Below are 17,821 nucleotides of genomic sequence, written 5' to 3'. Positions count from 1 at the left end.
TGAATAAGTGATTAATTTATTACAATATGTCTAAATAGACAGCTTGTTCTGAGTCCTATACAGTCATATTCAATAAATTAGAATATGCGTTCAGATGAGGCTCGTTTGTCAGATTAAAAACACCCTTTGAAAATGACCACTAAACAGGTATTAAACATATTCTTCATTAAGCCCATGTTTCTGTATTAAAATGTGTTTTTTATTTGTCTGATGTAATATTCTAATCATAAAATGTGTTTTTATTAGATGCAAGCAGAAAATCATAACAGAAATAAAGGCTTAAAAACATCAGTCTGTGTGTAATTTATATAATGTGTTTCGCTTTGAGGATTCAGTTACTGAAATTAATGAACTTTTCAATAATATATAACATATAACAATATGTTTGTTTATCATTTCTATTTCATTCTGTTTTTTGTTTGTTTGTTTTTTAATGGGCTGTGGTAATTGAATTTGGGGCCAATGAGATACATCTATGATCCGGAATAGAATGGATTATGGATGAGTGGTGTATGGATCTACAGCAAAATCTGTGTTGACAGAATCAGATGTCATTCAGGCATAGGCTCTTAGGTTATGCAGTTTGGGGGAGGGGGGTTGGGTTGAAGAGAAATACCTTTGTGGTTAAGAAGAAAGCTAATTATTGGTTTGAAGGGGTATACACTAAGCACCTGGTTGGGACTCTGTTGGGAGAGGTGTAGGCAGAAGAAACATGTGGGTGGAAGGGTAATGATGTAGCAGGTGAATTGTTAAACAGACTTGACCTTTGTCCAAATGTATTCTGGCCACATGTTTCAAGTTGGAAACTGCATGGAGCTCTCATAGATCTGAAGTTGCTGCTTTATGAAGTGAGGGATAAACAGCTCAAGCCTATTAAAACCCTCAGACTGGGAAACTGGGGCTGAGTTTCAAGTAGCATATGGGAGGAGAACTACAGATGGATTAGAACTTGCAGCACTGCTGATGGCAATAGGATGAGCTTTAGAGAGCAATGCAAACAACATCCTGATAGGCAGTGATTCTAGTTCTGCTCTGGCTTTTATTGAATCAGGGGCTGCAAAATCAAAAAGAAATCTTGCATTAAATATGCCAGGTTAGCTCTAGGGTGGTGGGCATTGGGAAAAACGTGTTTATATGGAAACTTACTCGGTATAGTGGAGAATAAAAGACCGGATAGGATGGTGAATGACGGAGAAGAGGAGGGGGCTGGAGAGTAATTGTATAGTTTTTAAAGGTGACTGGGTTATTCAATAGAATTTAAAATGTAGGCACTGGGTTCAGTCTCAAGAAAGCGGTAATGCAACAAATTGGGTGCAATACGCCGCAAAACACCAAAGAAGAAGAAGAAGACCGATTGGACGTGGCTCTGCGTGCGTCATCTAATACTTAATTTCTATTGGACACGCAAGCAGCGGTTTACGTCCGACGTTAGTTTGAAATTCTATCGGCGGAGCTTCACCGACTGTTATTGATTTATAGTTGTCGAAGCTGCTCTGCAGGTTTTTAGAGCTGTTGGGAGATTTTCTAAGCATTAACACAAAGTGGAATAAAAATGTCCTTTTCAAGAGCCCCTTTGAAGAGGTTCAACGATCACATAGGTAAGTGACGGTAAAAAGCTTAGTGCTAGCAGCGGCTGGTGGGCGACTTAAACACTTAGGTGGTAAGTAGTGATGGTAAGTAGCTTAGCTGAAATACTTAGCTAACGGCTAATCAAACGCTAAAATACTCTGGGTGGGCGCGCTGTCTTATTAAATTAATTGTTAAACTGAGACGAGGTCCTTCCTATCCGAGGTTTACAGCAACTAATTGTGTTGTTATTTATAGGGTGCGCCCCTGCACCGGGGTCCTATGACATCAAAACAGGGGATCTGAAGGGAGTTGCTTCCTTTAACAAATCCGACCGATTCAGACCCATCAAGGCAGGTACGTGGCTCTCGTAAGCACATTGTTACTGTAAATTGTGGTAATGTGTCTGACACCGAGTGGTTGTGTGTTACTTATTTTCTTCATTCGCCTGCAGCTGCTGGAGCTGCTCTGCTGCCACCATCGCCGTCTGGAAGCGTCTTCATCTCTCCTGTCCGCAGGACTTTGTCAGTCGACGGACTCGTAAGTTTAGTTGCTTGAACTTCTAATGAAACTGAGAGGACTATACTGTTTCCATCATATAATCTGGTGCTCTTTTCTAATTTGGTGGTACCCAGATCCAAGGGTCAACTGGGAAGAAAGAGAGGCATGGCATGAACTTTGAAAAGAAGCAGCTGAAACTGTTGGAAAAAGAGGTGCACCTTATGAATTAATCATTTATACTACAACGTTTAAAGTGTTCCAGGGGTGTCTGTCTGTCGTGATATTTGGGCCTCTGGTAAATTATTAGTTCATTTAAAATTTTTACCATGTCTGTTATTGCCTTTGTCCAAATGATACTTTTTTTTTTTTTAAGATCCGGTCTCTGGTGCAGCAGCGAGGAGAGCAGGACCGCCGTTTGTTGGCCCTGGAAGAGGACCTGAATAAGGCGGAGGCCAAGCTGCTTGCTGCAGTTAGAGAGAAGACGGGGCTCTCTGCCAGTGTCATCACACTGGAAAGACAACGAGCAGAGCTCAGGAAAGTCAATGAGTTTCTGAAAAACAAGGTGGGATTTTGCCTCGATACTTGTAACTGCTGGAGTTGCCTTAACGACACTACATGAAAAAGTCATCACATCTTTATTTAGGTTTCTGCTGATACAACAAAAAAGAGAATACATTCCCTCACGATGGAGCTGATGGACGCTAGGAACAACCTGGATGTGAAAAATCACGTATGAACACTTTCTATTCCAGTTTTATGGCCGGAAAATTAGCTGAATTGTCTTTTAACTGGATGTAGGTGTGCTTAAGCAAAGTTTTTGGTTGCATCCAGGAGTTAAGTCTTCTGCAACTTACCACTGAAGGCCAACTGAAGGTGTTGGAAACTGACCTTCAGGCTGCAAGGGCTACAGTCTCTACTCTACGGGACAGGAATAAAGATCTGGGTAGGATTTTGTTACTATGGAGCACTGCTTGAGACGCACCAATCAGAAGCCACTTTCTGATATTTGGTTTTTGTAAAGCTTTGACCTGTTGATAAGGATTCATGTTTCATATAAAGAAGCATACTGCATGTCTGAGATGAAGCAATCGCTGTAAACAACAGTTTTACTCATTATAAAATGAGATGATAATGGCCTTGACAACTTGAACTAGCTTCAGCATCTTGCATTAGCAATTTGCTCTGTTAGCAGGGCTTGAATTACTTAAAACGGGCGCCTCCGTGAGTTACCTGGAGAATGTCAAGCCTTAACTTAGCTCTGAGATTTTCAATCAGCCGGCAACTTTTCTAAATCTAGGATGTTCCATAAATGACACATTTAAAACTCAAAAGGATAACACTGAACAACTTCACTGTACTTTGCTGTTTGGCCTTCCTGTTGTCAGCTGAGAAGGTCTCTTTAAAGCCATTCGTATGATGCATTCCCTGATTGTAAAAATATCAAATATTTGATTTTTTTGAAACAGTCAGGACTGATCAACCTGAAAATCCTCCGATTCAGCTAAACAACAAATTTCTCGGAACATATGTAAGCATTGAGGTCTAATGTTCCAACATGTTTTCTTTTTATTTAGAGGATCTGCATCAAGTGACAAAAACCCAGAATGCAGAGCTCGAGGTTGAAAATGAGAGCTTAAATGGTAAGCTTTTTTTTTTTTTTTACCTGAAAGAAAAACATCAATTTGCCAATAGTTTTAACGCTGTTTTATACCCATGTAATACACTTTGTGCAAAAATAAGAGAAGGGTTGTGTGGGCACTTTCTGTTCTTAGTTTTGTGTGCAAACTTGGCGAGCACTAGTTTTGTTTTTCAGGTGAGATACAGGAGCTGAGAGAGGAGATCAGAGTACTCCAGGAATACTTGGATGCAGCTAATGACAAGATTCAGGTTTAACCCACACCTGCAAGAGCAAAATTTGACTTTTCAAACATACTTCTAAAAAAAAGGGTGACAACATTGTTGATGTGTTTGTAGGAACTCCGTTTGAAGATTCAAGAGAAGACACAGAAGGACAATGTCGCTGATTCCCAAGGAGAGAAACTAAAGTACATTTTTTTGTTTTGTTTGTTTGTTTCATTTGAGCTGTAAGGTATCTACTGCACACTCATAACTGTTTTCCACAGGCATCTAGAGATGGAACTGGAGCAGAGTACTGTGACGCTACAAACCATGCAAGATTTGCTGAAACAAAAAGAAGAGGAGGCCAGCAAATTCCAGCAGGAGCTACAGACATCCAAGGATGCGCTGTGGGAAGTGGAGAAGAGGCTAGAATACCAAGAGCTGGAGCTCCAGTCTGCACAAAAGTCAGCCATTGACATGGAGAAGCAGTTGAAGTTGGCCTGCCAAGAAGTGGAAGACTCTCAGGCAACTGTCTGTCAGCAAGAGGCTGAGCTTACCAGGCTGAGGGAGGTGCTCAGGAGAACAGAGAGGGAGCTTGATGAGAGGGTGGAGCATCTTGAACAAAGGTGTCTGTTCTTTGAGGAAGAGAGAAGTATGTTTATCTACTCTTAGCACCTAATGTCTAGTCAGGTTATTTAAAGATTTGTGGCAGATATTCATGTGACATGAATATCATATTTGGTTTCAGGTAAGACTCAAGAGGAAGGGTTTAGGAGAGTAGAGGAGCTGAAGAATGAGCTGAACATTTTACAGCAGGCTAAAAGAGATGAAAGGAAGAGACAGATTCAGCTGGAGCAAGAACACACAGCACTCACTGAGGAGCTGGCCAAAGAAAAGGTTATATAAACACTAACCTCTAATGTAGTCTAAGCGTATACTCAATCGCAATGCTAGATTCAGTAAATGTCTTCTGTTAATGTCTACAGGCTCTGGTGGACTCTCTGACTGTGCTTGTGGAGCAGGAAAGGGAAGAATCAGAAGAGCAAATGAGACAGCTAAAGGAGGAAATGGAAGAGGTGCTCGGGGAGCTGGCTGTCATTGAGGAACAGGAGCAGAAGAGGCAGGAAGTGGTAGAGAAGAGTCAGGAGGCCCTTCAGAGCCTACAGCAGGAGAAAGAGGAGCTGGAGAAACAGCTGAGCGATGCACAACCCCTTCTGGAAGGGTAAAAAAACATAAGCCAGACACTATTGCTAAATATGTGTCTAAAATCTTCAGTGCAGGTTGGGCATATAAAGTTTGACAGTCAGAAGTAGGCTTGAACAAGGGCTACTTGATTATTATTATTATTTATTTTTAGATTAGTTTCCACTGCCTGTAACAGGTTTTACATGAATAAACATATTCCAGCATATACATCTGAGGATACTATTCATATACTTGACACACATGCCATTTTAATTATAACACAGTAAGATATTTAAGGTAAGATACATTAGTTAGATCTTATTAAACCGGTAAAATATTAAATGTGAGAGATGGTATAAAATGCTACCATATGCTAGAAATATAATACTGCTTATTATTGGTGCAAAAATATCTTGTTCCTTTCCTACTGCAGCTGTTCTTAACAAAAGGGCCACACAGAGGACGTGTCACATACACAACCGAGCATTATTTAAGATGTTATTTAAATGACACCAGGAATTGGATAAGAAAATATGAGTTTTAAAACGTTTATTATGATTGTCTATCAAGGAAACAGGACTGGGTAACCGAAAGTTGCCGAAGAGTAGTGACTTCACGTGGGAGACCTTGAACTTGGGCATCAGTGCATGAAAGAAAGACCACTCAAGATGAAAGTAGCGATAGCATAGTCTCCAGCCTTATTCTGAGTCTATAAGGAGAAGATTTATATTGCGATTTGTCCAGTGAGGAGGAGGATGTAATAAATCATTGAGAGTATAACTTGGAGACCTAACAAACTGGCACTCTACCCGGGGATTTAAAAGCAACCGATGATACTTCAGGTTGACACTTTTTTTCCTATGTTTCACATCACTGTTGTTCTCTAAAGCCACCTCAACCCCTGCAGTCCTCTACAGTTAGTTTTCTCACATGTTGTTGTGTCATAAAAAGGTAAAACAAGCTAAGGAGTTCACACGCAGTGTTTGGAACGCACAGGAACTTTCCTGAAGTGGATCTTTTAATTCTGTTTTCCTGAATGAGGCATTTTTGTTGAAAATTAGTATGCACACTCCATCCTTTTTGTGTGTTGCCTATAAGCGTCAACAGATCCATTCCATTTATCCCCCTTTTAAAAAATGTTGCTGGTTCTCATCTGTATATAGTAGTGCATTTCTGTTTTAGAGAGGTGAGGCTCCAAAAGCTCTTTTTATCTGAAAAGTGCCTTGAAAATGACTTGCTGATTCACTGTTTTACAACTAATGGAAAGCCTGATTGTGGTTTAGTTTCAGACTTTCAGGATTTTTATGTATTCTGGCTCCAAAACATAAAGAAATTTGCTCTTTAACAACCCGTTCTTCTCTTTTTGCTCGGAGCAGTGATGTGGCAGTGATGAAAGAGCTACATCTTGCAGCTATGAGTGAACTCCAGGAAGCATATAACAATTCACAGAAAAAGATTGAGAATATTGTCACAGAGCTGGAAAGGTGAGCTCTTGAGTGTCAGCATTTCCTGGTGTTATTTTGCTTTAAAGTCAGTTTGATATATTTTGCCTTTAAACTTTAAGCTCTGTTGGTTTTCCAGCTTCACAGAATCCTTGTCTTCCTTTTCAGCACCAAAGAGACTCTAAAGGAAGCTAGAGGAAGACAGGGAGAACTGGAAGCGGAGGTGGGGAGAGTGACCTGCCAGCTGAAGGAGGCGATGGACAAAATGGTTGAACAGAAGGAGGAAGAGATCAATAGAGTGAGGGGGTGGACTGACGAGCAACAGGAGAGACTGCAGGCTGAAGCAAAAACAAGGGAGGAGAGTTCAAGGTATGCTTAAACCTCTATGGTTCTGTTTTTTTTTTAACTTTTTAAAAACTCATTGTTGTTCTTCCTCTTGTAGAATGTTGCTTGAAGTGGAAGCTTGCCTCGCACAAAAAGTTGAGGAAATGAAAGCCGCAGAGACAAGCCATGCAGCTGAAATCAGCCTGCTTCAAATGGAGCTACAGATGCACATAAATGAGAAAGAAAAGGTGCTGGAATGTTTAGAGGAACAGAGAAATCAGAGTGTAACTGAGCTCAAACATGAGAGGGAAAAAGCCCAACAACAGTTGGAGGAGTTCGGTCAGCAAAAAGAAGAAATAATTAAGCAACTCCAAGAAGAAAGAGAGGAGAAAGTGAAAATCCACGCAGCACTTCAGGAGGAAAAAGGTCTGTTTGGGTTTGAGAGGAACAACCATGAGCAGGTCAGGTCAGAGGTACTTAGACTACAAGCTGAGTTAGAGAAATTAGATGAGGAAAGGAGGAGTCTGTTGTCAGAAGTAGAACTTAAAAAGGAGTTCAGCCAAGCGCTTGAGAATCAGCTAAACAGAGCTGAGCAGGACAGAGATCAGTTTCAGTCTCGCCACAATGACGTCGAACAAGAAAACATTGGCCTCCAGGTCCAATTAATCCACTTGCGGGAGAAGATGGGAGCTCTGGAGAAAGAGTTGGACAAGCAGCAGCAGGACAGTGGAGCTCTTAGAGAGCAGGTGGAAGCACTGACTCAGGAGAAGGTTACTCTGCAGAGGGAAATGGAGGAGCAGCGACGAGAACTCCAAAGACAATTAGCTGAAGAGCAAGAGAAGAGGTGAGCAGCAATGAATATTTCTCTGTGATGTGGAGCTTTGTTTGATTAAATCTGCAGATTTGTAGCTAATCATTCCTCTCTTTAAAGCTCCCCACACTCTGAAGTGGAGCGCTGGAAGAAACAATATGAGGAACTGTTCGCCAAAGTCAGGCCCTTTCAGGTCAGCCGTTTTCATTTAAGAAAGGATACGTTCCAAATGAATGCAACACACTTCATCCCCTTCATCATATAAGGTTACTTCTCGTCAGTTTTGTATCTGCAGATGTTAATTTGTCAAACTAAATAATACTTGTGTTTGTGTGCTCCCACAGGAGCAGCTTAATGCATTTGCAGCGGAGCGAGATGCGCTGCTTAATGAGAACGGAGCAAACCAGGAAGAATTAAACAAATTAGCCGAAGCTTACGCTCTCCTCCTGGGGCACCAGAACCAGAAGCAGAAGATCAAACATGTGGTGAAGCTCAAAGATGAGAATGTCTCCCTAAAACAGGTACGATGGTAGAGCAACACTGGCTCTTCTGCGTAGGACATACTTTATTCCTTTACGTTTCTATTGAACATACAGGTGCAAGTAAAAAAAAATGTGAATATGGCTGAAAAGATTGTTTATTGCATTAAATCAATTTAAAGGCTTAAATTTGCATTATATTAAATGTTTTCACCCAAAGTGATCAGTGTTTCTCTTAATTCACAAATTAAAACCTTAACTTCAGTTTATAAGACAAAAAAATATATATTTTTTTTTCATAGCAAGATGTTGGATAGTGAAGTATGTCCAAGTAATGTGCAATATAAACACGCAATGGAGACTTAGTTGGGGTTCCTGTCGCATTAATTGCTGCAGCAGTGCATTGTATCATGACATTGATCAGGCATGGTTAACGCAATAAATGCAACAGTTTTAACCCATATTGCTAAAACGTCTATGTGTGGTGGCTCATGAAGCACCGACTCCTGCCGGGTGTCAACGCCTTGAGAATCTCCCCCAAACTCTTGAATTGGCTTTGTTTCCATTGTCCTTAAGGCTGCAGTTATCCCTGTTGCTTGTGCACTGTTTTCTGTAAGGTTTTCCTTCCCCTCGACTTTCCCTGAATATGCTTGGAGACAGCGCTGTGTAAATCTTGCCTGTTGGACAGCTGTCACTATTCTCGCCCACACATAATATTCCATATTTAAAAATGCAATATTGTCCTTTTTTTAGAAAGTAAATTTTTATGTTATAAGCTGCAACCCATTAACAGAAACATACTTGAAATGCATCACACTGTCTCTAATGACTCCATTTAAAGGTTCTCCTTTTTAAATTGAATTACTGGAATAAACTGTTCAGTGGTATTTTAATGTATTGAGCTACAGCTGTATGTCTCCTGTTTTTAGGAAGTTTCAAAGCTTCGCACTATTGTGAGCCGCCAAAAGAGCGACTTGGAACAGCTGAAAGCAAAGCTACCCGGTGCTCCACGTCGCAGGTTTGATCCCAGCAAGGCTTTCCAGTTCAACAAGGAGAACATTAAAACTGAAACAAATGAGCCTCTTCAAGAAGGTGAGCTCCAGGCTATTCTACTTTTGGTTTTAGTTTGCTGTAATTGTTGGCGTCTGATCATTAATTTTCTGTTTTTCGATAGGAAAACATAAAGATTAGTGGAGGTGTCCCATCGACAAGAACATACTGCTGAAACGAAAGACAAGTTACTACTTTTGTTTTTGTGTAAATTTCTATCGAAAAGCTATTTCACAAAATATTTTAATCTGAGTTTTTAACATGTTTCTTATTTTGGAGAATGTGTGAGAATACAGAGGTCAGATGATTTGGATACATAAACTGAGATCATTACATTAAAATATCTATACTGAAATGTGTTCCTGTTAAATATGTAATAGTTCTTCATCTAGCAGGACCTTCTTTAAAAGTGGTGGCTGTAAATTCTTCTTGTATTGTAAATAAAGAGATTTTTTTTTAATCATCCTACAAGGTCTCAGATTCATTCAGTTCAGTGTTTTGTGTTTGCATCATTTTTGCCATGTCCCTCCCCAGCCAGTAGAGGGCACTCCTGGACTTTAGCCAAAGGTTTGAGACCAGCAGCTGGCTACAGCCCACATTTCACTGACTCCATCTACCAGCTACAAAGAACACAAATTCATCATTGCAGAGAGGAGCCTCGGGTTATGGGTCATGAAGCTTTATTTCCTTCAGTTGATAAGACATAGCCAGTGAGAGTCAGGGCCAGAAATTGACTTCTGGACCTCTTTACAAGCTATGAGTAGTGCTAGTTGCAGAGTGGTCAGTTGCAGTAGTCCTCCAGGTGGTGGATGCTGCACGGCTTATGGCAGCACTGCTCCACGATGCCTCTCTTCACCTTGGGCTCGTCACGGCCAGACAGGACCCTCCACAGCCGCTCCTTCTCTTTGGCCCTTTTTGACAGAAACCCTTTGAAGTAGAGAGAGTTTCCATACCTCCATGTTAAATCCTGCTGCTTTCATGCCAAAAGTGAAAACACCATTACTGTTCAGACTACCATGGAAACTCGACCTGTAAATATTGATTGCGGCAATTTATTTAGTCTTGTTAGTGTCTGCTTCAACAGTCAAAAAATATGAGGCAGAAACATAGCATAGTTGATGCACCCTGATGTTGGCTTCAAAGCAGAACGTTTGAGGTGGAAGATCTAAATAATGTGTTTAGGGAACAGCTTAATAAGGAATGTTGGGATTTCATAGGGTTTGTGGTGAATGGATTTGTCACATAAGTTTAAAGCAACAAAGTAATTGTGAGTCTTTATAAAAGAAGCTACACAGTGACTTTGGCCACGAATGATGGCCTGGACCAATGGTTGCATTTAGTTCAGTAAAGCTGTCTGCATATTGTCTCATGTTAAAAATCTTTCCTCCGGCCATCATATCTGGCCCTTTTCTCTATATCAAGGGTTTTCCAAACTTTTAAATGATTTTTTTTTTTTTTTAAATGGGCTTTGATTATTGAATTTAATTATATATTATTCAATGGGACACCTAATGGTACATTTATTTCATGATAACTTCATTTGTCCCTTTTGGCCCTCCATACACCTCAGCAGACACATTAATCTAAAAATCATCTGGTGACCCCATCTTTGGGAAGTTCTGCTCTGTATTAAGGCAGAAAGTGTGGATGAACAAAGCCAGACTGGGGGTCTTCAGGCAAAGTCATGCCGGTAGTTTCCAATCTCCTTCCAGGAAGGAGGCAGATGCAAACTTACTTTCTACAAATCAGAAGGAATACTCAAAACAAGAAAAGAAAGCTTCCCAGAGTTAAAGGGACAATTCAGATTTTTCAAGTGAGATTCTGTGAAGTTATTATTGGCAACAGTTTCCTTACCTGTAGTAAAAATAATTCATATCACCATAAGAATGTAAAGACGTAATCATAAGACCTCCTGTTTTGGAAACTTAAAACTTATAACCCTTGTTTTTACAAGAGATGTTAAAATTGTCATATTTTTATCCAAACAATGCACATGTAGACTGGCCACATTGGTGCACCCGATCAGATAATTTGGCAGATCGTGAGTCTGCCGGGATGATTTCCAAATGCCTGCAAGATCACAAAAAGCACAGCAACATACCATTTTTGATGGTGTTTCAAGACAGAGTGGCAGATGAGCTACAAAAAATTAACTAACAGAAGCATTTTTTTTCCAAACTATTGAATACAATCTAATTGTAATCTAATCTTAATTGTGCAGTTGATGTATGATTGTAAAGTTAGTCTCTATTATTTAAGTAAAAGAAGTGATTAAAATCCATTCCTTTTCCTGTTGAGTTACACTCATGGTTTAACTGAGACCTATTTTTTACATTCTGATCCAGTGTTATATTTGACATTCTGAATACTCAGTTTTAAAAAAAATTTGTAAATAAAGATATAATAGGGGTGTCATTTTATTTATCGCTGCCATGATTGATCATACTGTACATGTCCTATACTATACATTAGTATAGGACATGTACATAGCATACTTTCTTTGTTCACATTTTATATTGTACCATGCAAAACTAGAAAGTTTATTCTACAGTAAAAACAAAAACTGCTTTTTTGGACAAAAAATTATTATTCAAATTAATCAACTAATTGTTCACTTGTCCAAAAGTTCACTGCAATTTGACATCTTTCTACTACATATAAGGGATCTATATACTGGTAATAACTATTACTTCACAGAACCTCATTTCATATGATCCAAACCCCCTCTTTGAATAACCATACCAAGCAGATTTTGCAGATCCCGCTTGTGGACTCGGTTCTGACTGTAGTAAAATCCTCGCTCCCCACAAATGAAGTAGAGGGCATCTACCAGATGAGAGCCACACAGGTGCTGGGTTGGGGCCAAGGAGGCCCCTGGAGAGTGGAGCACAAGCAGGAACAGCATGGAGACTGCCCATGGTACCCTGGCCATGGGAGAGGGACCACTTAGAGCACAAAAACAAAGCATTTCATTTAAAACAGTTGAAGTTGGGGTTTTAAAATACAGCACTGAATCTACCGATCTACTAATATTTCACGGACTGAAAAATAAAGTAATAAAACTTGATTTGAACTTTTTTTAGACACTTTATCCTTAAGAGAATAAAAGTATGTTTTGTGAGCAACCTGTCAAATCCTAGCAGATGCAGAGCATAATAGCACACAAAACAGAATGCCATACCAATATAAATACCAGACTTCAAAACAGGCAGAAAACAATAAAGCTATAGGTTTTATTTGAAATTAAAGGCCAGAAAGATGAGTGACGTTGAACTGAGATCTTAGAGAAGAGTTATTGTATGAAATGAGTCTAAAAACGTTTGTGCATAGAAAATCATGATGCTGAAAAGTTCAGAGAAAAGCAACATCTTGATGCGGCTGTTTTATGATTATTATGGGGAGACAATATTAAATAAAGAAATATATATAAATATATATATATATATATATAAATAAATATATATAAATATATATATATATATCCACACACTTATTAATGTTAGTCTGGAGTTAGTCTGGAGTCTTGTGAATGTTGTCTTTTTTCATATCTGTTTTGATGTCAAATGTCCAAAAATGTTCAAGTAAATTAAAATTTTTAAAATCGAGAAATTTGAGTCGGAAAACATGCAATGTAATATTATTAAATATGGACAGTTTAATCTCTTTTGGATATTTCGTTGGTTTCATTTTCAAGCAGTATTTGTTTGCATATTAAAGTTAAATAAAAATTAAGCTTATCTTTTTTTTTTCTTATGCCCCTAGGATAACTGTTTTCAACATCTTCCAAAAAGAGTAACTAAAACCTAACACCACCAATGTTGATATGTTGATGTGTCATTTATTTCTCAAGGTTGGTACCCCCAGTGATGTCTGGCTCTTTCAGCAGTGGTCATAAGTTGAAATGGTTTGTCAAAAAATCCACAGAAAAGCTATTTAAGTTCTTAGTTGAATGTCACAAGTGATTGATTTTTCTCATAGGTTTAAGGTTCGGCTCCTCTTTCAAGGTGAAAACCGTATTCAGCAGTAATTTAGAAACTATATAGACCTTTTGTGGACATCTTGTAGTGTGCTGCAGATTATTGGATGTAAAATGAATCAATTTTAGTGTCTTTAACAATGTACTTGTGCCAGGCATTAGAAAATTGGCGGAGCACTCCATCAGGTCCGCCACTCCTCTATTCCTTTTGGCTGTGCGCCATTCTCCTTGGCACAGCAGATTGGTTGAATTATAGATCCCGTCCGTGCTACGCTTTTATGTTCATCCTGGTTATTATAAGTATAAATCTTGACAGCTAAAATCATGAGGGAATAGAGAGAAGCTTTCTTACCTGTGTTGTAGGAAATGGCAGAGCAGCTGGTGGTCACGGATGAAAAGGGCCTGGATTTCAAAGAGCAGAGAACATCTCTACTTGGCCACCTTCCCCCCTTTTAACTCTCCACCTGCCCTTTGCCAGCCACAGCAAAAAGCCAAAGGTGTTCTCATTAACACCTTGACCTGTAAGCTCTCTTCATCTGCTCTGATGTGGCACTACGTCATTTAATTGACTTGCGGACCAACTGCACCGGGATCATCTTGAGAACCCAGCCACCCAGAGTGATACCCATCTCACAACCCCTGCTGCGTAGTGGCCTCAGTGGCACTGTTCAAAAGCTTACAAAGACCATATGTCACAGTGTGATCACAGAGAGTAGATTAGAAGACTTTTAAGCTTATCATTAATCTGTAGTGCTGTGTTTAATCAATCAATTCATTTTGTTTTCCTTATGTTTTGTAGGGTGATAAAACAATGTAAATTAGTTTAACATTATTAACTCATCAGTCTTATAATCTGTCAAAATCAATCTGATGGATGAATTCTTGACCTAATCTCTGAGTGAACTCCGAATGATAACACATTTAAAAAAGAATCAGGAGACCTTTGTTAAGTTACCAGGATTAAATGTTTTTAGGACAAACACTAAAATGACTACAAACTAGTTCACTGATTATAAGAAAAAAACTATTTTTGATTAAATCAAATAAAAATAAACAAAGATAAAAACAAAGATGCTAATGTCAGTTTAAATCTAGAACTACTACGACAAGTTAAAATGGAAAATGTTATGACAAGTGAGTTAAACATGTAAAATACTAATTAATTATTGGACATTTATTGGTCTCTAAGGAGATTTAATAAAGGGGTTTAACAGAGTAGTTCTCAGTTCTGCTAATGTTAGTCTGATAGGCGAAAGAAAAAAAAAAAGGGAGGAGGAATTCAAAGTCTTAACCACCTTTGATCGGACAACTTTCAAGTCCAGAGCCGCCATGATAGAACAGAAAAAGAGTGGCTTACAAGGTCAGTTTTCCAACTCACTAAACCAACTGGATCACTTCGGGTGTTTGTTTCCCAGAGTCCCATCTCTGAGCTCAGCTGACGGGGAAATCTCAGCACCAACAGCTCCGTTCTTCCAGGCATGAGGGGAAACTCTGAGACCAGAAGGCTGTTGGTTCTGACCCATTACAAAGCTTGTCTTGTTGGTTTATCACTTTGGAACAAGAACAGGATTGAATGCAACAAAGAGTTTGTCTAAAGAAAGCTACTAAATGGCATACAAATTCTGGGGGTACAGAGAAAAAAAAACTAAACAAAACATTTGGAGAACATTTAGAGGAAAATTTGAAACTTACACTGTTACAGTAGCCAATATACTATGTCTTACCTCTAACAGGTAAGAGATATTAACTTTAATTCACATTCAGAGGTTTAAACAAGTAATCATTCTGTGGAAAAAAAGACCAACTCATAATAAAGTTTAAGAAATTAATCAGTATTTCAATTTAAGATTAATTATGGGTTATTTTTAAAACTTTTAAGATTTCTAAATTAGCAGTGTATGACCATTCATCTATAGGCATTAGGGGAAAAATATTTTGAGCACAATACTTGACTTCATTCAAATAATCATAGTTTGGAAATTCCAGGATACCACCAGTGGAAATAAGACATTATTCAGCTTAGAACAATGACAACATTTTAAAGTGACCTGGGGAAAAATGGTTCCTTCGATGCAACAGGCTGCTTGAAGAAATGAAATAAATAATTGTCAGCGTGGGCTGTAATGATGTGCTATATGATAATCAGCTATTTTCCCTTCAGATAATGTTTGATGCATCCCTCAGAGCTGCAAACATTGACCACAGAGAGCCTTGATTTAACATGCGTTAGAAACACTACAGAAAAAAACGGAGTTCTTAATTGCATATCTTTGTAACTCTGCTTCCAGGCAACAGCTGCTCTTGATAATTTCAGTGCATCTCCTGGTGGGTGAGCCAGATTTAGATGAAAGTTGACATACTGTATAATTTCTTGCAAATGATGAATCAATCCCTAGGTAAGCCACTGCAGCACAACATTGTACCCTTGTTTCTTTGCCTTTCACTTTTACTTGAACTTTTTTGAAAAACAATTCTAGAGAGCACTAAAAAAAGTTTGTTTATTTATAGAATTAAAAGAGCAGAGTTGCAATTAAATTGAAAAAGTCAGTTTTTTTTAAAATCACTAGTCAGCAGAAAACTACTTTCTAAATGAATGGCAAAAACATAATGGACAAGTCATCTCATGTATTAACTTAAGTCTGTTATTTTTTAGGGATGCGACAATGACAATTTCATTGAGCTTGAAAATCCACGAAGATCTTGGAGTAGAGCCCCTGCTCCTCCACATTGAGAGGAATCAGTTTAGGTGGCTTGGGCATTTGTTTCGGATGCCTCCTTGACGCCTCCCTCTGGAGCTGTTCCAGGTAAGCCCCCCCGGGAGGAGGCCCAGGTGACTGCCCAGGACACGCAGGCTGGCCTGGGTACCCCTCAGTGTTCCCCCAGAGGATCTGGAGGAGGTGTCTGGGGAGAGGGAAGTCAGGGCATCTCTGCTTATCCAGCACCACGACCCGCGTACGAGTACAAATGCATCTCAAACAGCATTTTTAAGACTGAGTCAATAACCGTTCAGTTTGAATTTGATCAGTATTTCAGATTTTGGAACTAGAGATTAACAAATGCAATCAAAACTAAATAAAAACCCGAGTAATAGATTTCTGGGTAAGCCCAGAAATCTATTGCAGAGAACTCACTTTAACATCCATAAATCCAGTAACCAACAACAAATGTGAAATAACCAGATAGTTCTTTGTCAAACTCCAGAGGCTCCAAAACAGATGCCAACTTTGTCATCAATAGCGGCTAACAATTAATATATAAAAAAAGTGTTTTTGAAAGAAATGTTGTCGGCCAGCCCAACAGCAAGTCTTTATTAGTCTAATCTGTCAATACATGGGGGCAGTTGAGAACCACTTCCTTTCTTACTTAAAATATGAGTTTAAAAGGTAGATACAGCTTCTTACCACTCTTTTATGTCAGAGAATCATGACAGCTCAAATTTCATCAGAGAAAGGCAGGCAGCAACAAGAGATAGTGTTTCTTGAGACAGACTTTACTTTTACATTCAACATTGCAAAATCTCAAGCCACACGATCTCGTTAAACTCATACTGTTATTACATAAACTAGCATGGGGTGCTTAGTGCAGCTAATAATTTAACCAAGATACACCTTCTTTTATACACTTTAGCTTTTTCAGACAGCCTAACAGGTAATGCCAAAGACTGAATTAATTTTCCTCTATAGAAAATCCCGCTTGGTTTGCAAATAGTGACCGTCAAGTCTCTGCCGAACCATCTGGTGGATTAAGCAATGAGGGCGGCTGGTGTGAGTGACAACAATTCCCTTCAGTCCACATATAACACAAATGTTGTCAGACTTAATAGGAAAATTATTCCAGGCCCGTCTTGTGTTCTCAGTACAGAAATCTAACTGCTCCCTTCTGCCTGAGATTTTATGAAGAATGTGACGTGACTGAATTTGTGAATTTGTTTGTGTTATTACTCAGCTGGCTAAGTGTGCTCAAAGCAAATTTTCCCTTTTTGAGACATATTGAATCATATTTGCTCTGGGTAAAAGAGTCAGCCACTATAGTTTGAGCTGCTTTTGACTAACTAAATTCGCTTGTATTTTCTTATGGGTAATCTCAGAAATCTATTGCAGAGAACTCACCTTAACATCCATAAATCCAATAACCACCAAGAATCTAACAACAAACCCTAGTTGATTGTGCAGGTGCATCCTGCCTCTTGGCAACAGATCAATAGAGAAAGGCTCCTCGATTCTGCCTGCATTAAACAAGTATTGAAAATTGAAGGATGGATGTTCTCGAAGCACCAACCCTGCTCCAGAATCACCAGTCCATCACAGGGCAACAGGGAGCCACACAGGACAATCAGCCATGCAGGATGCACTCACATCTAGTAGCAATTTTGATTGGCCATTTAACGTGACATTTAGGTTTTGGACTTTGAGAGGTAGATGGTGTACCTGAAGAAAACCCAGCATCTATCAAGACAAAATGCAAACACCACACAAAAAGGCCCCAGTCAGCATTTGAACTCTGGACCTTTTTGCTGCTAAGCAATAGTTCTCTAAACTGCATCACTGTGAAACCCCAGGTCTTTACATTATTAGAACAAAGATAAAAATGGCAGAAATAAACCTTCCTCGGTAGGGTGGCTTTACAAATTTGGTAAAGAGGCCATTTG

The 17,821-nt window shown here is 39.1% G+C and overlaps 2 protein-coding genes across 3 annotated transcripts; one reads left to right on the top strand and one right to left on the bottom strand.

Annotated features, from left to right (window-relative positions):
* Positions 1-1,419: 1,419 nt before the first annotated feature.
* Positions 1,420-9,665, top strand: hmmr (hyaluronan-mediated motility receptor (RHAMM)). Of its 2 annotated transcripts, none has more exons than XM_047352661.1 (20): positions 1,420-1,598; positions 1,825-1,923; positions 2,021-2,106; positions 2,202-2,279; positions 2,441-2,629; positions 2,711-2,797; positions 2,899-3,010; positions 3,642-3,707; positions 3,881-3,954; positions 4,042-4,112; positions 4,191-4,558; positions 4,655-4,803; positions 4,893-5,128; positions 6,465-6,575; positions 6,702-6,902; positions 6,976-7,701; positions 7,789-7,861; positions 8,013-8,189; positions 9,077-9,239; positions 9,322-9,665. In XM_047352661.1, exons 1-20 carry the CDS (start codon positions 1,553-1,555, stop codon positions 9,336-9,338), a joined length of 3,129 nt encoding a protein of 1,042 aa, XP_047208617.1. In that variant the 5' UTR covers positions 1,420-1,552; the 3' UTR covers positions 9,339-9,665. The 2 variants fall into 2 exon arrangements, with proteins under 2 accessions (XP_047208617.1, XP_047208618.1); XM_047352662.1 differs by having other exon boundaries at positions 1,421-1,598; positions 6,468-6,575.
* Positions 9,666-9,875: 210 nt separating this feature from the next.
* insb (preproinsulin b) lies at positions 9,876-13,743 on the bottom strand. Its single transcript, XM_047354397.1, has 3 exons — positions 13,526-13,743; positions 11,940-12,142; positions 9,876-10,124 (listed from the first exon to the last, which is right to left on the bottom strand). The coding sequence occupies exons 2-3, from the start codon at positions 12,127-12,129 to the stop codon at positions 9,979-9,981; spliced, it is 336 nt and encodes a 111-aa protein (XP_047210353.1). The 5' UTR covers positions 12,130-12,142; positions 13,526-13,743; the 3' UTR covers positions 9,876-9,978.
* Positions 13,744-17,821: the final 4,078 nt, after the last annotated feature.

Source organism: Girardinichthys multiradiatus, chromosome 23 (assembly GCF_021462225.1).
Source record: "Girardinichthys multiradiatus isolate DD_20200921_A chromosome 23, DD_fGirMul_XY1, whole genome shotgun sequence".
In the NCBI taxonomy this organism is placed as follows: Eukaryota; Metazoa; Chordata; class Actinopteri; order Cyprinodontiformes; family Goodeidae; genus Girardinichthys; species Girardinichthys multiradiatus.
Note: the sequence above shows the minus strand (reverse complement) of the source record. Positions and strands in the feature narration are given on the sequence as shown.